This window comes from Podarcis vaucheri, assembly GCF_965113315.1.
Source record: "Podarcis vaucheri genome assembly, chromosome: 7".
In the NCBI taxonomy this organism is placed as follows: Eukaryota; Metazoa; Chordata; class Lepidosauria; order Squamata; family Lacertidae; genus Podarcis; species Podarcis vaucheri.
In genome coordinates, this window is record NC_138765.1 from 19,298,250 (window position 1) to 19,320,055 (window position 21,806).

At 47.7% G+C, this 21,806-nt stretch overlaps 2 protein-coding genes across 5 annotated transcripts; one reads left to right on the forward strand and one right to left on the reverse strand.

Annotated features, from left to right (window-relative positions):
* Positions 1 to 1,203: 1,203 nt before the first annotated feature.
* LOC309535933 (uncharacterized protein) lies at positions 1,204 to 12,492 on the reverse strand. Of its 4 annotated transcripts, none has more exons than XM_082229436.1 (7): positions 11,596 to 12,492; positions 11,132 to 11,190; positions 9,061 to 9,264; positions 7,690 to 7,812; positions 6,815 to 6,946; positions 5,429 to 5,581; positions 1,204 to 1,874 (listed from the first exon to the last, which is right to left on the reverse strand). In XM_082229436.1, exons 2-7 carry the CDS (start codon positions 11,148 to 11,150, stop codon positions 1,870 to 1,872), a joined length of 636 nt encoding a protein of 211 aa, XP_082085562.1. In that variant the 5' UTR covers positions 11,151 to 11,190; positions 11,596 to 12,492; the 3' UTR covers positions 1,204 to 1,869. The 4 variants fall into 4 exon arrangements, 3 of the variants coding, with proteins under 3 accessions (XP_082085562.1, XP_082085561.1, XP_082085563.1); XM_082229435.1 differs by lacking the exon at positions 1,204 to 1,874 and adding an exon at positions 1,933 to 2,162 and having other exon boundaries at positions 11,596 to 12,469; XR_014221445.1 differs by lacking the exons at positions 1,204 to 1,874; positions 7,690 to 7,812 and adding an exon at positions 1,933 to 2,162 and having other exon boundaries at positions 6,815 to 6,972; positions 11,596 to 12,465.
* Positions 12,493 to 14,209: 1,717 nt separating this feature from the next.
* Positions 14,210 to 20,946, forward strand: LOC309535934 (uncharacterized protein). Its single transcript, XM_082229438.1, has 5 exons — positions 14,210 to 14,389; positions 15,475 to 15,676; positions 16,923 to 17,069; positions 19,407 to 19,541; positions 20,644 to 20,946. Exons 1-5 carry the CDS (start codon positions 14,312 to 14,314, stop codon positions 20,703 to 20,705), a joined length of 624 nt encoding a protein of 207 aa, XP_082085564.1. The 5' UTR covers positions 14,210 to 14,311; the 3' UTR covers positions 20,706 to 20,946.
* The last annotated feature ends 860 nt before the right edge of the window (positions 20,947 to 21,806 follow it).

Sequence of the window (21,806 nt, forward strand, 5' to 3'; positions counted from 1 at the left end):
AAACACTCTGTGAGGTGAGGGGGCTGAGAGACTTCAGAGAAGTGTGACTAGCCCAAGGTCACCCAGCAGCTGCATGTGGAGGACGGGGAAGCGAACCCGGTTCACCAGATTACAAGTCTACCGCTCTTAACCACTACACCACACTGACTTTGTTTGGAATTATCTTTTCCCCCCTAAGATGCTGAACCTGTGTTGGACTTGTGCAAGATATTTTGTGGAATTATTTTGATATATCATTTACTGTTTTTCTATTCTGTTTTGAAGAAAGTTCTGCAAATAGAGTTTTGAGTAATATCTGATGGGTCTGGACAATGTTTCGTTCCAAAAGGAGTCAGTTTTTATGCATCCAGTTGCTTCAAGCTGCACAATAATATCTGCAATAAAGCTGGCCCCCCCCAGACTGCTGAGATTTTCCCCGGGTGGCTGGGCTACAAGAGCTGCAACCACGTCAGTCTTGGGCTGCAAACCTGGCTTGAGAGCAGTACATGTGAAAAGGATCTAGGAGTCTTGGTTGACCACAAACTTGACATGAGCCAACAGTGTGACGTGGCAGCTAAAAAAGCCAATGCAATTCTGGGCTGCATCAATAGGAGTATAGTATCTAGATCAAGGGAAGTAATAGTGCCACTGTATTCTGCTCTGGTCAGACCTCACCTGGAGTACTGTGTCCAGTTCTGGGCACCACAGTTCAAGAAGGACACTGACAAACTGGAACGTGTCCAGAGGAGGGCAACCAAAATGGTCAAAGGCCTGGAAACGATGCCTTATGAGGAACGGCTAAGGGAGCTGGGCATGTTTAGCCTGGAGAAGAGGAGGTTAAGGGGTGATATGATAGCCATGTTCAAATATATAAAAGGATGTCACATAGAGGAGGGAGAAAGGTTGTTTTCTGCTGCTCCAGAGAAGCGGACACGGAGCAATGGATCCAAACTACAAGAAAGAAGATTCCACCTAAACATTAGGAAGAACTTCCTGACAGTAAGAGCTGTTCGACAGTGGAATTTGCTTCCAAGGAATGTGGTGGAGTCTCCTTCTTTGGAGGTCTTTAAGCAGAGGCGTCACAACCATATGTCAGGAGTGCTCTGATGGTGTTTCCTGCTTGGCAGGGGGTTGGACTCGATGGCCCTTGTGGTCTCTTCCAACTCTATGATTCTATGATTCTATGAAATCGCCCCTCCTCCATCTCCACCCACCTCTGGTTCAGATATTTTAGCCTTTCACAGGGTGCTACATTGTCAAAGTCCGCCCCAGGAGAATGGAAAAAGTTAGGTGTTAGAACATTGAAAAACACACAGAGAGATGCACACACAAGTGTTTGCATTCCATGTTAAGCATCTTTACCAAATCTAAATTTTATAGCAGTGGGTTTGTATGGAACAAATTTTCAAAGTAAATGCATCAAAATTAAGGGACCAAAGTTCGGGCTCATTGACACCTACCTCTCACCCTTGCACTGCCACTCTCCCCAGGTAAACACAGTCTTTACCACCAAATTGGAATTGTTTTCAGCAGCAAAGAGTGGGGTTTTCATGGGGAAAGTGCTGGGGCAAAAATAAACAAGCAAATAAAGTCCTTGGACTCGGGCCCGGAAAGCCCGGACCTGTGCCTAGAAATACAGAACACAGGACCCTTAGTCCCCACGTGGATGTTCATTTCAATGGTTCAGCTCTCAGTAAAAAATAATAATAGCTGAATGTCACACTTGGGGTTTGAAGAAGTAGGCTGATCCCCTGGCCCTTTCCTGTTACAGTAAATTTCGGATCTTGTGATTTTGCTTTATGTTGGGATTCCCTGTTCACACCATTGTGGATTCAGGCAGGAAGCTCTTTGCGTATGGTTGTTCTTGCTTGGTTTTCTTTCTTGCACTCTTCATACTTAATTTTAAAAATTAAATAAATAAAAATATTTTTTTTTAAAAAAGGGGGGAAAAGTGCATTCTGATATAACAAGATTTTTTGGATATTCCTTCCAGGGTATTTCTTCGGCGATGGTGGGGAGAAAAAACTCCATCAGAATCTTTAAATGTGGACATTCTTGATTGGTGCAAGTCCGATGCGCTTCCACACTCTTCTATGTGACCAAGATCAGGCGACGTTGTTTTGGCTTGAGGTCATCATGCGTGCTGGTGTTTCCCTGAAGGTCTATCAGGATGAACAGGAGTACTGTTTGAGGCAGGGTGGGTGGGTGGGTGGGAGTGGGGAGAACACAAGTTGTTGGTAGACTTAATTTATTATTTTATTAATCATCAGCATTTCTAAGCAAGAGACCAAACAGGGACCCAAAAAATAAAAGTCATAAAACCAAACACTACCCTCCAGGAATAAGAAGCACATTGCCACGGGTCTGAAGTTCAGCAAAGAGGGCTCTGTCTCTAATGTCAGGTGGGAGGGAGTTCCACAGGTTTCGGCTCACAACACTGAATACATCGTTTGCAGTTAGTGTCAAGCTGTATATCTGAGCCATGTCAGCCATGGCAGAGACTCCTCAAAGATCTTAGTGATCAGGCAGGGGTATAAGGGTTTGGGTGATCCCTAACATATACTATACCCAAGATGCTAGATGATTTACAAGATGTAAATCAGTTCAAGTGTCTTGAAGCAGGCCCAGTCATCTATGCACAGCCAGTGCAAGCTTTTGAGCACTAGAGCTATGCGCTGACGGTCATCAGCCCCCATCGACGCGTGCAAGGGGCCAGCTCTATCATCCTGAGGCAAAAGGAGGCAATTGCCTAGGGTGGTGGGCATGGCTGGGTGTGAATTTGGCCCCAGGCTCTCCACTCACTCGCTGGCTCTCCCAGATTGTGCACGTGGCCAGGGCTGGCCCAAGGCGTTTTGGTACCTGAGGCAAACCTGAGGTGCCCTCCGCCCCCAGCCAGGGAAGAAGGGGTGAGTGAAGATTTACATCAAGAACAAGGGAGAAACAAAGGTCTACATCAGGAACAAGGATAAGAGGAGACCACCCACACCGCCTATTCATAAAGAGTGGCAGCAAATCTGGCCTCCAAGGAGTGTGCCACAGCTGTTGCTGCCACCGTATTCCTTGGTGGTTGGATCTGCTGCCCCAGTGGATCCTGTTGCTTGAAGCGGTCGCCTAAACTTGCTTCATGGATGTACTGGCTCTGCACACGTCTCTCCAGAACCAACCCCTGTCCTCTTCCCCACTGCCCTGGCTCCTGCTTGGTCGTTCCCCTTGTTAACACTTTTGCAGCCACTAACACGTGGGTACCATTTGCCATGCCTTCAGCTTCAGGCTCCTCCTCCCCTCTGGCTCGCTCTAAGGCAAGGCTGGGGTCCTTCAGAGCAAGGCGGTTTGCGCAGGTCGGTCCAGGAGAGTGCCTGCTGCTGCTGCTGCTGCAGTTTTGTTGCCGTGGCTCGTGAAAATTCATGCCTATGCTTTTAAGATGTTAAATATTTTAAAAGAATTTCTAGCCCCCTGGGATGCCAGCTCCTTCCCAATATTTTTGGGTTGGGGCCGAGTCCCTTCAACATCTAGAAAGCACAGCAGCAAAATGCAGAGCCAATAATAATAATAATAATAAAAAATTTTATTTATATCCCGCCCTCCCCAGCCGAAGCCGGGCTCAGGGCGGCTAACAACAATAAAACAGTACAAAGGTACAACATAAACAACATTCTAAAATCATTCATTATAAAAATTAATTAATTCAAGCCACTAGCAACCATTGGGCCAGAGCTCTGCGAAGATTGCCGAGGGAGTCAGGCTGTGCCCTGGCCAAAGGCCTGGTGGAACAGCTCTGTCTTGCAGGCCCTGCGGAAGGATGTCAAGTCCCGCAGGGCCCTGGTCTCTTGTGACAGAGTGTTCCACCAGATCGGAGCCACAGCCGAAAAAGCCCTGGCTCTAGTTGAGGCCAGCCTAACTTCTCTGTGGCCTGGGACCTTCAAGATGTTTTTATTTGAAGACCGTAGGTTTCTCTGTGGGGCATACCAGGAGAGGCGGTCCCGTAGGTACGAGGGTCCTAGGCCATATAGGGCTTTAAAGGTTAAAACCAGCACCTTAAACCTGATCCTGTACTCCACCGGGAGCCAGTGCAGCTGGTATAGCACCGGGTGAATGTGATCTCGCAGCGAAGACCTCGTAAGGAGTCTCGCTGCAGCATTCTGCACCCGCTGGAGTTTCTGGGTCAGTCTCAAGGGCAGCCCCACGTAGAGCGAGTTACAATAATCCAGTCTGGAGGTGACCATCGCGTGGATCACAGTGGCTAGGTCAGGGCGAGAGAGGTAAGGAGCCAACTGCTTAGCTTGGCGGAGATGGAAAAATGCCGCCTTTGTTATAGCTGCAATCTGCGCCTCCATGGAAAGGGAGGTGTCGAAGATTACACCCAAACTCTTAACGGACGGTGCTGGCACTAATTGCGCCCCCGCAAGAGATGGGAGTTGCCCCCCCAATCCCATATCGCCCCGTCCCAGCCACAGGACCTCTGTCTTCGAAGGATTTAGCTTCAACCGGCTCCCACGTAACCATCCAGCCACAGCTTCCAAACATCTGGTCAGTGTGTCTGGGGCCGAGTCAGGATGGCCATCCATCAACAGATAGAGTTGGGTGTCATCGGCATACTGATGACAACCCAGCCCAAAACTCCGAACAAGCTGGGCGAGGGGGCGCATAAAGATGTTGAAAAGCATCGGGGAGAGTATCGCGCCCTGAGGTACTCCACACACCAAGGAGTGGCGCGATGACAATTCCCCCCCAAGCGCCACCCTCTGTCCCCGACCAGAGAGAAACGAGCGCAGCCATTGAAGGACTGTGCCCTGGATCCCCACGTCGGTAAGGCGGTGGTCCAAAAGTTCGTGATCGACCATGTCGAAAGCTGCTGATAGATCTAGAAGAATCAGCAGCCCTGACCCGCCTCGATCCAGCTGTCTACGAAGGTCATCTGTTAGGGCGACCAGAGCCGTCTCGGTCCCATGACCAGCGCGGAAGCCAGACTGGAATGGATCCAGAGCCAATGTTTCATCCAGAAACCCACCAAGCTGTTCAGCAACCGCTCTCTCAATCACCTTACCCAGGAACGGAAGATTCAAAACCGGGTGGTAATTGGATAGATCTAAAGGATCTAATGATGTTTTCTTTAAGAGCGGGCGCACCACTGCCTCCTTCAGTTCCCCTGGGAATGTCCCCGTGCCAAGGGACAAATTGATGATATTCCCCAGGAGGGCCCGCACCTCGTCTGGACACGCTCTAATCAGCCAAGACGGGCACGGGTCGAGAGGACAAGTGGTGGGCTTTCCAGCTCGGAGGAGTCTGTCCACATCGGCTGGGGATATCTGGTCGAAGTGGTCCAATACTGGACCCGAGGGCATAGCGTGGCTTCAGCAGCCGGCTCCTCCTCTTTTTTCCTCTCCCTCCCTTCTGTCTCTCTCCTCCTTTCTGCATCCCCTGTATATCAGGGCACAAAAGGAAAACTCACTGTTTGTCAGGAACAGAAAGCTGGCCAAGCAGCCTATCCCAAAGGACCAGGAGAGATACTTTGGAGAGGTCGTATGAGGGATTGGGCTGCCCAAGGTGCTGTTGGGTGAGATTGACGTGCCGTACAATACCATGGTGACCAGTGAAATGATTCCTGTGGGTACGAAAAAAGAGCACTCAGCAGAAAGCCCTGACAAAAGCCCTTCTCCTGCAGGGAGTTGCCGTACCCTGCAGTATGCTATTCGATGCACCAAAGATCCTCGGCCCACATTTAACATTTCACTCAAACAAAAAGGGAAACCCCAGGCCTGGAGGCCAGCAGCATCCCTCCAGGCGGCCCTCCATCTGCCCCCTCCCCAGGACACCCCTTACTGACGTTGCTTCGCACCCCCCTAGAATGCAATTGCCTGGCTGGAATGCAGTTTTGAACTCTGACCGTGCTTTTTGCTCGCCTGGCTGGAGGATAGAGAATTGTGAGGGCGGATCTACATTCATGGTTTATAACGCTAAGGAAGCATTAAGGAATCGGTTTCATAATGGAGATGGACACATTATGTTCTGCCTTTAACGTTCATAATGCGTCATTGAAATGTGACACCAGAGGGCACTGCCCACCACTGGCATGGGGTTCCTGGAAGAATGCCCAGAAACATAGGAGCTGTGGTCCCTTTGCCCCCCATAAAATATTGGAGGGGGACAGTCCCCCCCCATTGCCATTCAAATGATAAGTGTATATATGTCTTGTGATTGATTTTGCGGGCAAGGCTTACCTGCCCTTCCAGCAATACTTTGGACCTCAGTGGCCTTTGAACTGAAAAAAGTTCTCTATCTCCTTGTTTCCGCTACAGTAATTCTTTGCTTTCCCTCTGTCTGCTAATATTCTGTTTGTATAAATTTCCTAATAGCCTAACTGCAACATCCTACTTACACTCTCACTAGCAGATCAAGTAAGGGGAGTCAAGCTGCGAACAAGCTAGACGTTTGCAACTTTTCCTCCCCTCTTTGCCTGCTGAAGAGGCTGGTGAAACTCTAAAGCCTTACTTGGGTGTTATTTAAACTGGGAAATAAAACATAGAATCATGGAATTGTAGAATTGGAAGGGACTATGAGGGCCATCTAATCCAACCCTCTGCAATGAAGGAATATTTTGTCCAGTGTGAGGCTGGAAGCAATGGGCCAGAGACATTAGCCCTATCACATCCAAGGCTATGGGGAGTGCAGCAATTAGGAGGCAAGAAAACTGGGAGGGTCATCCCAGCACTGAATAATACTCACTTACTTAACAGGGGAGCTGTAAAGATCACAATAATGCAACATGGGCATAGTAGAACTGAAGTATTACACAAATGCTAAGAGCAAATAATCAGCCTTGCAGAGAGAGCGGTACCTGTGCATAAATTGGTGACAGCTGGCCACCTGGATATCCTTAAGCTGGTGCTGGACAGCAGTGTGCAGGCAGCTGCCACCAAGCCAAGGAATGTGCTGAATGACATCAAGATTCTGATGACAAGGAGGATGTCTGGGGAGAATCAAAGGTGAGTGATGCTGAAAGACAGATGTGTGAGAGAATCGGTTCTTAGCATTACAGAACAGTAGGGAACAGGGGGGGGGGGTCATTCAAATTAATTTTCATCTTAATGAGGAGCTCCCCCACGCACACTCCTCAAGCCAGCGTGGAATCTGAAACACAGCTGTCCTTTACAATCCCCACGCCTGTGAATTTTGCAGCACAGTTCTGCAACCAAAGAATGAGCACAGAAAAGCATTTTTTAAGGGAGATTGTGCAAGTACACAGGTGCCAGGGCTAGAGTCAGCCAAGCACGTCAGCAGGAAGAGGCAGAGTCAATTGTCAGTGAAGTTAACTCTTTATTCAAGGAAACGGCAGACAACTCAGCAACCCTTCCCAGCAGGTCTCGCCTCTATGGAGAGTTGCCTGGGCTGAAGGGCCCTGCCTTTCACCCTTTCTAAGGCTCCTCTTTTCCCAGATGTTTTCCAAGCTGTCTCAAACTGTGTCTGCACACCTCTGGCCACTGTTTTGCTCTCATTATTCTGCATGTTCTTGGAGACCGGGGGGGGGGGATAGGGGCTTGCTGCAGCAGGAGACGGCAATTCCTGGGATTCTTCAGCAGCCTTGGAGTCTGAACTTCTGCTTGTCACAGGCTCTCCCTGCTCACTAAACCCTGTTGCTCCCCTCAGCATCCAGCCCCTTCTCCCAGTTCCCTCCCTCTGACCTTTCCCCAGTGTTAGTGTTCCACCACTAACCTCCTGGCTCTGAGCACTCCTCCTCTGGAGTTTCCCTTGGGAATTCCCTGGCTGAAGCCTCCAACCACTCCTCATCTTCCAGCCACTCCCTGACAATGGTGTTGGCCCAAGAAATTTTGCTACCTGAGGCAAAGGACAAGATGGCATCCCGCTCCTGTGTGCCAATCTGGCGGGCACCTCAATCTTCCTTCAACACTGGTAATAGGAAAGTGTTCCTCACTACCCCTTAGGGCAGAGCGGTCCAACTTTTCATACCAAGTGGGCCACAAGGGTACTTCAGACCTGCAGGCCACACACTGCCGTGTCACACGGCGGGTGGACTAATTGTGGTACCAGGCTTTGGGAAGGAAGTGGGAGACACTGGCAGGGTCCTAGAGACCTCCCACCTTGTTCCCAAAGTGGGGAAAACACTAAGCCAAGGGCATCAACTTGTGCTACATTGCATGCGCTGCAGCAGCACCTGGGGCCCCCATTATTATGATATCTGGCAGGCAAGCAGCCTGTTAAGCAGTAAGGACTCTTCGTCAGTTTATTTACAAGAAAAACGCATCCAGAGCATGGCGTTCTGCCTGCTCTCATTAACCTTAGTTGCTCAGTCTGACTCATCGTCCCTCCCCCAAAAGGAAGGATGCCAAAATCCCTTTCTTCTCCTTCCCTTCTGTTGCTCTCTGATTCTTTCCAACCTCCTCATATGGGGACTGCACGACCGGCCTATCTATTCCCCAGAAGATGCACCCTGCGACTCTGGCTTATCTGCTGGCTGCCTGGCAACACTTGGGCCGACTTCCAGCTCTTCCTCTCTTTGGGAGCTAACAGCTTGTTCTCTGGGAAGGGGGGGCAGGCTGTCTTCTCTAAACTCTGACAGGCAGCTCTCATCCCCAGAGGCAGCCCCTTGCTCACTCAGCTCAATTTCTGAGGCTGACTCTTCTGCTGCGCTTGGGGAGGGGGCACATTCCTGACACCCATGAGGCCTCAGATGTGACATTTGGTGCTTTGCAAGGCACCGGAAGTCTCATTGGACACCCCACGGTGTGGATGTTGAACACCCACAATAGTTTGTGGGTGCTCAGGCACCCAAGGCCATTTATAGTTGGTGCCGTTAAACTAAGCTTTTGCCGGCCTGCCAAAACAGGCCTTTAGGACTGCATAGTGGACCACCCTGACTTAGGGGGTGCAGGAGCACCCGTAGCCCCACCCTACATCACTTTCCCACTCCACCTCCTCCCTTGCCATTCACTGGTAGGGTCAGACCTGGCAACACATTTCCCCAATCCTTGACATGGGTTGCCGAAATTCAAAGACCAACCCCCAGGTTCACTGCTGGGGTGGGGAAAGATGGAGGGAGGCAGGGAGGGAAGGGGGCTGCCTTACTTGAGTTCAGCCTAAGTCTCTTGCATCTTCTGTTTATGCATATATTCCAGAGGCCCAAATTGGTGACGAAATCCTTGTGGAAGATCTCAATCCAGGACGGAGAGAGAAGACTGATAAACAAACCGACCAGGCCAACGCAGCTGAATATTCTGATGAAGAACTTGTACCGGAAGGACAAATGGCTATCTTCAGAAAGGTGGCCTTCTGCCGGGAGGTGGAATGGGAAGGGGTGATGGAAGTGAGATGTTTTAACAAGCCAGAAGCACCAGCATCCATAAAACGTGGTTCGTGAAAACATTAAATTCCAAACATCCACATCAAAAACACAAGCAGGCAGCAGTATTCTAAATAGTGTGCTAACATCCAATGCCAGCATAGAATCCTGTGTTAGGCACCAGGCACCTTCATTATGGAAAAGAAGAGTCTTGCATCCTCTCTGGAAAGGTCTGCTCATATGATGACGATGATGATGTTCTATTTTTGACAGTGTGACTTGTGAACTGCTCTGGAATTTGTAAATATAAATCGAACTCAAAAAAAATAAAAAAAATCTGTAGGGTCACCAGCCTCATATAACCAGCATGCTTGAGGAAAGGATCCAAGCTGCATACCCGATCCCTCACAGGGAGCGTAACCTTATCAAGAGCAAGCAACTTCCCATTCATCTGGTCTAGGGAACCACCCAGTAATGGTGCCTCAGTCTTATCTGGATTGAGCTTCAGTTTACTGGCTCTCATCCAGTCCATTACCAAGGCAAGACAAGGGTCCAAGTACCTGCAGATGTAAAGGATAAGCAGAGCTGTATGTCATCAGCATATTGCTGGCAACATACTCCATACCTCCAGATGACCCCACTTAGCAGTTTCATGTAGATGTTAAAGAGCATAGGGGAATAAATTCAAACCCCGAGGAAGCCCAAATTGAAGGCTCTATGGGGCTGAACAGCTCTCCCCGAGCATCACCCTCTGAAAATGACCACTCAAGTAAGACCAGAACCACCACCAAGCAGTGGCTCCCAACCCTAACTCAGACAGTTGCTCCAGAAGCCATTGAGAGGTCTGATGAGAATTAACAGGAACACATCTCCCGTCTCTCTCCCAAGAGACTTTATCATACAGGGCAAACAAAGCAGTTTCTGCGTCTAAACCAGGCCTAAATCTCAACTGAAATAGATCTAGAAAATCAGTTTCCTCCAAGAGCTCCAAGATGTAGTCCCTGACCATCTGCTCATTTCTGTTCCATGGCTCTGGCCTCAGGTTGCTGCTGGTGAGGCGTTGAAACTGCTAACCCTCTATCTGGGCTGCTTCCTCCTGCTGTCTTCCACCAAGCTTAAGGGGGCCTACAACAAGAGCCTCATTTCCCCATAGACAATTCTCCAGGGACCTCATAGAAAAAGGTGGACAGGAACTGAGGCAAAAGTGGGCAAAGCAACAGGTATTGTACTTAACTCTTTATAGGAGGCTGCGCTGCAGTCACCCAAGAGTCAGTGGTTTGCATATATACAAAGGCCATTCGCCTCTCTCCAGACAAACAAGAGGCATGCTCCCAGCTGAAGAGCACATTCCAGCCAGGCAAAAGCACTCAAGGACGGGCTGTAGATTAATGGCAGGATATCTGCTATGCATACATAAGTGCTACTTCCCAGGGTTATTTGGGGGGGAGCCATTGCTGTTTAAAGTGTCATGGCACTGCTTTAAATGTATAACGCAGATGAAGTCATAGAGATAGGATAGACAGACAGACAGACAGTGGCACTCTGCCCAGGGAGCACCCTCCCATCGAATGTCAAGGAGATAAAGAGCTACACAACTTTTAGAAGACATCTGAAGGCAGCCCTGTATTGGGAAGTTTTTAATGTTTAGCTTTTTAATTATATTTTTTTATATGCTGGAAGCTGCCCAGAGTAGCTGGGGAAACCCAGGCAGATGAGTGGGGTATAAATAAAAAAATTATTATTATATCATAAGATCTATTTCTTTCTACACTTCTGTATCTAACTCATATTAAATAGTAGGCAGATTAAATAAATGGAGATGTCTCCGTCAAAATCTTTTGTGCTGTTCATACTTACTTTTCCTTGAAAAATGCATCTTTAAGCGGTGGGAAAGAGTCACAAACACAGCAGAGGCACTGTCAAGAGGCACAACCAAAGGAAACTTGGGTTCAGCTTTCAGCAGAGAGATTTTAGCACTGGATAAATACAAAGCAGAGGCCAAAGCTTTTCTTCCTGTGCAGATGATGAGTCCAGAATGAAGGCAGAGCAAGGACTTCCTTCTCCTGCCCTCGCTCTGACATCACCATCCTGAAGCCAATTCTCATGCATAGTGGATTTTTGAGACGATATTTACCTTTTCCCACCTGTGGCAGTTGGTAATCCCTGCTGTAGGGGTACCTGGGAAGACCTCTATGGGTACACGTGTGCCCATGGGCACCACACTGGCGACCAATGTAGAGGAGGCTATTCTAAAATAGTATCTATCTTTGTCATATATCTGTTTCCAGCTGTGGCTATTTTTCTGGTTCCTCTCCACTTACCAGTCCTCTGTTTCCCATGTACGTGACTTAGGCTTGCTTCTTAGATGCTTGCTTTCACCCTCTGGGGTCAGCAGTTCCTCTGGCCACAGCAACAAGCTCAGTGGGATGCACCCCTTCTTCCATAGAACATCCCCAGCTCAGCTCAGCTTTCTGGAATCTCCTAACCAGGTTCCAAATGTCTGTAACTGCCATAGAACCTTCTTCACCCACCTGGCTCTCAGAAGAACTTCTCTCCACAAGAGTAGGGGTGGGAGTCAGCGGCCCAGTTTTGACCCTCCAGGCCTCCTTATATGCCCCTGGGGACTCTTTCCCGGCCACACTCCCTCCTTAGCCCCCTCCCCATACCCAGACCCAACTCTCAATATGACAGCTTTGCAGGGGAGGCTGGCCCAGTTGGGTAAGTGGGCCACCGCCCTGCCAATGTCAGTGTGCCCTCAGCCAGTCCCCGCCTGTCTACCTTTGTATTTGCAACCAGTTCAGGTTGGTGGAACTGCCTGTCAGCTTCCTCCCCCTCAAGCTCACTGTTGCCCTTGTAGAACTTAGCAGGTAGAAGAACGGGAGCAAAATTAGAGTGAGTTGGCTCTGGCTGTCATTGGTTCTGGCGCCAACTAATGTTGGTCTCCTTGCCTTCTGCCCTATTAGACCCCATGGGCACCAGCCGGCTCTGTGTTTTAGTGGTGGGTGGGTGATGGAGCACATTGTGAATGAGGATCAAGCTTGGCTCCCATCGATGGTGTCAAAACCATAAACATGTGATGCCATATCTCAACCTCGCTTCATATGGCCAGGAAATTCTCTCCATGTTGGTCTCATGCCACACCACATGTTCTGTAATGGTAGACATTACCAAGGGAAAGACAGACTAGAGCCATAGCCTATCTATGTCAATGATGTCCAGGTGTCCTACTTTTCATCGGACGGTCCTCCATTTGAAGGTGCCGTCTATTTGAAGGACTGCCCAACCCGTCTGGTTTAGAGATAAACCATCAAAAGGGGGAGATGCGGGAAAGGCCTTGAAGTTTCAGACTGAGCAGGCACACAGATCACCTGGTCTTACTCACTGCAATAGGACGCATTGTGACTCTACTTAATTGATAGCCATGATCTCTAAGTTTGCAGCTGTACATATAAATTGGTGTGTGCCAGATTTCTGCCAATTTGTGTCCTCATTTGTCCTGGTGATACATTTCCTCTTTCGGGGGTGATCTGCGAAGATGAGCAGGCAAACGAATCCCCTGATGCTATGGGCGACATGGTTAGGTCCTGTAATGAGTGTTGCCAGAGCAGATATAGGGACAGAGTTGGCATTATTTGTGTCCATGGCCACTTAGATCCCTGGTCTAAGTAATGTAAGCATATGATTGCTTGATAAGCTTTATAATCCCCACATTTTAGAATGGATAAAAATCACTGCAATTTTAAAACACACAATACCGTTCCAGGATGGAACACAACAACATAAATTCAGGTGGGTCATGAAAAACAAAATATTAATTTTTAAACGGTTCATCTTAAGCATGTGCCAAAAACTGTATCCTGAAGCTGCTAGATGCCCCTCCAATAAGGGGGAATTCCATAATATAGGGGCTGTCATGGAGGACGTCCTCTTTGGGCTGCTATTCTCTGCCCTTCTGAGGGTGATGCAACCACCAACTAAGCTCCCACTGCAGAGCTTAATGCCTGAGACAGTCAGTAAGGGATGGATATGGCCAGTGTGATATAGTGGTTAAGAGCGATAGACTCGGAATCTGGGGAACTGGGTTCGCATCTCTGCTCCACATGCAGCTGCTGGGTGACCTTGGGCCAGTCACACTTCTTTGAAGTCTCTCAGCCCCCTCACCTCACAGAGTGTTTGTTGTGGGGGAGGAAGGGAAAGGAGAATGTTAGCTGCTTTGAGACTCCTTCGGGTAGTGATAAAGCAGGATATCAAATCCAAACTCCCTTAATTGCTACTTCAGATGTAACAAATGCACCAGCCGAACAGCTCCTATAGCTCATGAGGCCTTTGCAAGCACTCCCCAGACACCTGCGAGCATATATTCACAACAGGAAGGACTGGGAACCTGCCTGGTCCTTAAAACAGAAACCTGAGTTTCCTGCTGGTCTTCTCTGTGAGCACCAGAAACTGAGTTTTTCGAGATAGTGGATTATGCATCCAGCTCCATGTTTTTACGCTTTTGCAGAATTGCAGAAGCTTTGTAATCAAGTGGTTTATAAATGCATATAAACAAATAAATAGGTGGAGGTCACTTGGCACCATGTAGCTGTATGGTGGCCAATGGGCTTGTGGAATAGCATAATAATATAACATAAATATTTAAAAAATGACTTCAGTTGTTTTCATGGAAGCTGGAGAACGCCAGGAATAAGCAGGAAGAGAGGTGATGTGTGGAATGCAGTGGTGGGCTTCTTCAAATTTCAGCAGCGCCAAATGCAACACCAAAATTCAGAGTCCCCTGCCTCTCGCCTTCCATTCTAAGTCATTGTTGCGGCACCCCCTGTGGCACCTTCTCGGCTCAGCACCCAGTGTGGCAGAACCAGTTGTGCTCCCCTAAATCCGCTTCTGCGGAATGTGTGTGACATCACTGGAAACATCACAAAAGCAGGCGTGGAAACGTCAGGTGGTGGTCGCTAGGTGACCAGCACAGAGTGAAGGAGGCCTCAAACCAGTTTTTTATTCTCTGATGCCTAAGGTCCATAACAACTCCTGGCAGAGATGATAGTGACTAAGAAGTGTTTGACAATACATGGGATCCAAAGATCTATTGCCAGATTACCTGCTTTGTTGCCCCTGGTAAGCAGGACACAGTAGGCAAGGCTCGGACACAAACAAACGGTTCCTTTATCGTTCATGTATTCTTTCTTCCACCTCTTGCTTCCTTTCGATCTCGCCTCCCTTCTCTTTCTCTCACCACCCTCTCATTCTTCCTATGGGGCCAGGAGTGAGGGACCTTTGGCACTCTGGATGTTGCTGAACGGCCATCACCCCTGGTCATGGGCCACACTTGCTGGGGCTGATGGGAGTTATAGTTCAGCAACTTCTGGAAAATGAAATGTTGCCCACACCTGTACTGCAGTTCTCAAGAGACACGTGTCTGAAATACAAAGTTGGAAAGGGCTATAGTAAGGATGCAACAGCAGCAGAGGGATATCATCATCATCATCTTGATATCCCTTCTTTATTCAGAAGGGACTCAAGGTGACTTACAGATAAAATAGAAACAGCTGAAAGCATATATTAAAAACAGTCATTCAGTCTGTCTGTCTGTCAGTCAGTCAACAAATTATTATTATTATTATTATTATTATTATTATTATTATTATTATTATTATTATTATTATTATCCGCCCATCTGACTGGGTTGTCCCAGCCACTGTTTTGTTTTGTTTTTAATTTATTTATTTGGTTTTTCAAATTACAGTTTTACAATCCCATATCCCACATACAACTTAAAAACAAGATTCCAAAGAATCTCCTGGACTTCCTTCCTCTGTTTTGTAGGTCCTGTTGTTAGTCATTTCCTCCTGCACCTTTTATAATAATCCAAATCTTTTACATCTCCGTTATATCTAAAATTCACAATTAATCTACAAGTGTTATTCCAATCCTACTAACAATTTTAACGGTTTACAATGGTTTTATAAATTATAAATTTCCCCCATTCTTTCTTAAAATTTTGGTCTTCCTGATTTCTGATTCTTCAAGTCATTTTTGCCATTTCGGCATAATCCATCAACTTTATCTGCCAGAGTGGCCCCAGCCACTCTGGCTGCCTCCCATCAAAATTATAAATGCTCTCCATCATTGTACCAATCACCACCATGAAAGCCTTACTGTTCTCTTAGGATGGCTTGATGTGGGCTTTCCTCTTTCCTCAGATCCTTGCCAAGATATGCTCGGCATCCTTCTACAGAAGCACCTACTGCACCTTGTGCTTTATCAACTTCATGCTGCTCGTGAATGTCATGGCAACTCCCTTATGGCTCCGACACGACTATGTGGACGGCTATTTTGTTTTCGGATTGTGGGCCATATGCAACCATCAGCTAGAGTGTGACGACGTTTTTCTCCCCGTCAATGGTGAGAGACACAAGACAGGTTTCCATTTTCTTGAGTCCCAGGACAAATGAGTTAGGAATGATCGGGGCTGTATACATTCTGTTCCATGGTAAATTGCAGGGGATTGAGGATGTGCTGTTCACAAGAAACTGGCTATCATGCTATAAGAGTACTGATGCTCTTTGAGCTGGGGGTGGGGGGAGGTTTGCTGTGTTTTTGGACCTTCCTTGGGGGTGTGGCTACAGGGTCTCTCATTATTAGCTCCTGCCATTCAGAATTTACCAGTACGGTCATACCTTGGGTTACAGATGCTTCAGGTTGTGTTTTTTCAGGTTGCTGACCACCGAAACCTGGAAGTACCGGAACGGGTTACTTCTGGGTTTTGTCAGTTGTGCATGCGCAGATGCACTGAATCACAACCTGCGTGTGCGCAGATGCACCGCTGCGGGTTGCGGACGCTGCGGGTTGCGGACGCTGCGGGTTGCAGACACTGCAGGTTGCGAACGTGCATCCTGCATGGATCACATTCACAGCCCGAGCGTCCACTGTTTACAACACGATATGTGAAATGAACCAGTGAGAGAGCTTCATAGCTGAGTGTTAACTTGAACCCTCACCTGTCCACTCCTAGGCTATGTTCACACCACAAATTAAACATACTATGACACCAGACTTCCCAAGTGCCCCCATTTTCCAGGGACAGTCCCAGGTTTATAGAAGCCATCCCAGGTTCTGATTTGATCCCTGAATATCCCGCTTTTCCTTAGGATATCCCCATTTTCATCAGAGAAGTGTTGGAGGGTAGGGAATAGGATATCCCTATTTTCATTGGAGAAAAGTTTGGAGGGAACATCTCTCTTTCCATTGGAGAAGTGTTGGAGGGTATCTGACACCACTTTAAACAGTGATAACTTCCCCCAAAGAATTCTGGGAGCTCCAGTTTGTTAAGGGTGCTTAGAGTTGTCAGGAGAGACCCCTATTCCCCTCACCAAACTATAATTCCTGGATTTCCCTGGGCAGAGCAATTGCTCTGGGAATTGTAGTTTTGTGAGGGGAATAAGTGTTTCCTAACAACTTTTAGCACCCTTAACAAACAATGGTTCCCAAAATTATCTCCCAGAAGCCATCACTGTTTATGATACCGCTTTAAATGTGTGCTTTGCATGTGGCCTAAAGCACTGTACCACTCCAACTCTAAGTAACCTGATATGGTATAATGCAGCTTTATATATCATTAATTCTTTCCCACTCCTTTCACTTCCTCTAGAATATCTGCATGTGGTCCGCCTCCTTTTGATACTAGCCTTAATCAGTGATTTCGTTGCCCTTTTTTTGTCATGGGAGTTTCTTGCTCGGGTCATGAGAAAGGTGGTATCCGAAAGCCTGCTTTCTTCTGTGGCCCACTTCAGCGCAGGTATTGTGTAAGCCATAATAGCAATATATGACAGAACAGCACTCCTGACCCCCACCCCCACCCCTGAACCAGCTAAAAATCACAGAGCAGTGAGCCTTGGAAGAGTGTTGATTCAGGATTGGAGAGAAAGGACCAGCTGTGAACACTGCAAAAGGGAGCAAATGAGAAAGGGGACAGGAATCCTGTGCCATACGGTGAGGCCTCCTCCCTGGGTGATAGTCTTTCTCTAGAGCAGGTGTGAGGAGTCTTTGTCCTTCCAGATACTGCTGAACTACAACTCCTAACAGCCCCAGCAATCATGACCAATGGGCAGGGATGATGAGAACTGCAGTTTGGCAACATCTGGGTGGAGGGAGCAAAGGTTCCCCTCACCTGGCTTGGAAAGCGGGAGGCCAGTAGCCTCTAAATTCCCAGGCCTTACGAAGGCCGCTATGTCAAGCAAAGGCTTTATAAATAACTGAACACTAGTTTGATAGGGGTTGTCCCTAGTTTAAGCCCCCCCCCCAAATCTCTCTCTCTCTCTCTCTCTCTCTCTCTCTCTCTGTGTGTGTGTGTGTGTGTGTTTGTGAATTCAATGCCCATTCCGAACTTCAGGAGGAGGGGGGGTTGCGGGCAAATGACCCCGCCCACTCTCACTCCCGCGAGGCTGGCGCCAGCCTCGCGGAGTCAGGGAATTCCCTTGATTTACATCCCACCGCGGCGCCAGCCAATCGGCTGGCGGCAGGGGCGGGCCTCCCAGAGGCCACTTAAGGTCGGGGCAGCCCTCGGCTCGCCCCTTTTTTCCCCAGCAGCTGACGCGGTTTCCCACCCACCCTCCCTTTAGGTTTGCCACTGACCTTGCTATGGGCTTCGGCTGGTCGCCGCAAGGGGCCTGGTAGGAGTTTTTCCATTTGGCTAATTGGCTGGTTTTTGGTGCCACTTGGTTTTTTCGCCTACCTCGTAGCAAATCGTCACAACTCCCTTGGTTTTGGCGGTAGGCATTGGCCGGGGTATTGTAGTATATTGTCATGCAAATGAGGTTGGGTGGGGGAGGAACGCCATCACCTCCCCCAATGCTTGAAGGGTAGTTCGTTAAAGGACTCCGAGGGGCGACGCCTCGTCCGAAACCTACGGAGGCTAGGGCCTAAAGCGCGCCCCCGAGCGGTAACCCCTCGGGGAGCGCCTAGGGATACGCATCTCGGGTGGCTCCCCCTGTTGGTGTTTAACCCTTCCCGGTCAGACCGGATAGTCGGTTAGGGGCCAATGCCTAAAAGCCAATACCCTTCTTACCTGTAATCAATAAAGTTGTGGCCATTTACGCCCATTAACCTAAATTCTGTGTCCGTTGTCTTTATTTATTCTACAGTGGGGGGGGGGAGGGATTAGCCACGCAACTTGTTTTTATTATTGCTTGTTAGCCGCCCTGAGCCCGGCCTTGGCTGGGGTGGGGTATAAATAAAAATTACTATTATTATTATTATTATTATTATTATTATTATTATTATTATTATTAAAACAAGTTGGAATAAGAAGGTCAAAAGTAAAAATGCATCTTTAAAAAAGAAAATAGTCCATACAATTCATTTCCTTTCTCTGTTTAAGCCCCAGCTTTGTACACCGAATGGTGGCAGATATAAAAAATACATCTGTATGCACATGTCTGTATGTTACGTCTCCTGGTCAGATATCTTTGAAGCCCTTTCACTTCCCCCCAACCTATGTGAAGACCTTGGGTTTCCTATTTCAGTCAGAAACTCATGCATGTGAGTGAACAAGGCCAGGCTGAGCTGGTCATTTCTTATGTCAAGTGCCTTCCTCCTCCTCCTCCTCCTCCTCCTCCTCCTCCTCCTCTTCCCTTTATCACTGACAGGGATGCCCAGAGTAGCTGGGGCAACACAGCCAGATGGGCAGAGTTTAAATAAGAAAGTTGTTGTTGTTGTTGTATGTGTATTGCTCATGCAATCATATTCATGTCTGCTGAGAATAAAGCCTACTAAGGTCCATGGGACTTACTTTCAAGGAAGTGAGAGTAGGGCAGGGGTCTAGTATCTGTGTCCACACATTGTTGGACTCCAGCTCCCATCAGCCCCAGCCAGCATAGCCAGTGGTTGATGGAAGTTGCAGTCCAGAAACATCTGGAGGGCCCAAGGTTGCTCAGCCATGGAGTATAGGGCTGACTAAGTGTGATTTTAAGTTGATCTTGGGTATTTGAAAGCTTTATGTCGACTATTGATGGATATGTATGTTTAAGGTGTCCATACCAGATAATTCTGAAAATAAAATTAAGGCATCCAGAAGAAGAGAGAAAGGAGAATGGGATCACCACAAAGTCTTCTTTCGTCCTCCTTCTGCCTGCAGGTTTCTTTCTGCTCTGTTCTTTAGTGGTTACATACTGCAAGCTTGCAATTGAGGTTGATTCAGATGGGACTCATGCAGCACCATACCTGGGATTCTTCGCAGGCTGCTTTGCCTGTTTCCTGTGTTTCCTCTTAGGTAAGTACAGCCCATACACAGGAGTGGCTCTCCCATGCAGTGGGCACCCCACAGGCGGCAAAGAAATGGCAGTTACCCTGCAAGATCTCACAAGCCTGCTGCCATTGTTGTCATTGTGGGAGCTGCCGTGACACCCAGGTAAAGGGGGCAGCAGTGGGAGCAACAGAAGAAGAAGAGTAGTAGTAGTAGTAGTAGTAGTAGTAGTAGTAGTAGTAGTTTGGATTTGATATCCCACTTTATCACTACCTGAAGGAGTCTCAAAGTGGCTAACATTCTCCTTTCCCTTCTCCCCCCACAACAAACACTCAGTGAGGTGAGTGGGGCTGAGAGACTTCAAAGAAGTGTGACTAGCCCAAGGTCACCCAGCAGCTGCATGTGGAGGAGCGGGGAAGCGAACCCAGTTCACCTGATTACGAGTCTACCGCTCTTAACCACTACACCACACTGGCTGCACCTTCCCATTTCACATTAGGTGGCAAAACAGGGCACTCCAACCCTGCCCAGGCACCTTACTTTTCAGAGAGCAACCCACTACTAGAAGAGTTGACTGGCACAAACCCATTTTTAAGATTAGGGACCGTCAGAAGGGAGAGCTGCAGGAAACTTGGCGTTGCCCACCAGCAATGAGTAGCACAGCAGCCATGGCACTCCTAGGAGCTGAGGTCCCTTCAACCCACCCCCACAATAAAATACTTGAGGAATCCAGGCCCCTGCAAAGTTGGTGGCCATTGCCATTCAAACAGTGTGTCATCTTGTGATTGATTATGTGGGGTGTGGCTTACCTGGGCACCCCCTTATTTTATTCAAGTTGGCACCCCTGGTTGCAACACCTGTTCAGCAGACTGAGTGTAGTTTGCTAAGGGTGCTGGGAGTTGTAAGGAGACCCTTGCACAGTGCTGCAATTCCCAGAGTTCTCTGAGAGGAGGGGTGGGCTGTTAAGCCACTCTGAGAATTGTAGCTCTGACGTCTTTGCTTGCTAAATAAATCTAATCATATAGCTGAAAATCTAAAATTATTGTTATTGCTTGCTTAGTGGATTCTGAACAGCAGTCTTGTTGGACTAGTGATGGCTTTTTTTATTTTCTACTCTCCCTGCACCCAGGAACCCTGAGTCTTCTGCAGCACAGGAGGTGGTTCTTTGGAAATAAAATAATGAAGATCTAAATAACACCAGCCGTGGGTTCAAAGTGCATTACTGTTGGATCACATGATATCTCCTGTGCAGTCTTTGGGCTGTACCCATCATTGCAGGCATTCTTCTCCATAAGCCACATACCAGTTCCTGGAGTCTGTCTAGAAAATGGAAATTCTGTGAGGTGATGTCACTTAATAGAGTCACTGGAGATGTTGAAGGACTTCAGCAAGATACACATAGCAGCATTAAAAATAAACTGTTTATCAAATGGATGTTTCTCAATCTGATATGTAATGCTAAGCACACTCACTTTATTATTCAGTTTCTCATGGCTAGTTTAGTCTCTGCATTAATGTTATTCAAAAGCCCACACCTCTCCAAATGTTGACTTCTGGCTAGGGATGAGGGAGAAAGTCAGTTCAGTTGTCAGCATGAACAATTCACTTTCCAAATCAGTACATGAACTGAAACACAGCTATCCTTTGAAATTTGCGCGTCTCTGAAGTTTGTAATATGACTCCCAACCCACAACAATGGGTACAGAAGTGTGTGTGTGTGTAGAGGGGCAAAGTGTGCATCAAAATGCTTATGTTAGGTAGAATGGCAGAAGAACATGTATTACATAGCGGGAAGCTGCTTGAAATAATGTTAATAATTTGGCAAAATTGCAACTACGAAGAAACTATGAAGCAAACACAATTTTCAGGAGGATTTCCCAGGTTTTCATGTTTCATATGGAAACATTTTTTTGTTTGTTTCTCTGTGTTGTTGTTTTTAAATCACAAACTGATATGGAAATGTGAATAAGAAATTGAGAAAAACTGGAATTGATAGATTCAGTAACCCATATTTCTGGACAACTTTGCACTATTTTTATTCTGGTGAACATGAGGGAGAAATTTGATTCAGTTCACAATTGGAGGCAAACTTACCTCACTTGCCTTTTGCACAATGATATGTGAGCAGGAAAACAGCCATCCTTTAAAACATGTACTTATCTGACTTTTGCAGTACAATTCTGCAGCCAAGCAATGACTACAAGGGAGGCTTTTTTTGGCATTGGGGGGCGGGGGGAGGACAGGGAGAGAAGAGAAGAGTTTCCAGGTCCAATTCAAGTGCTCACATTGATA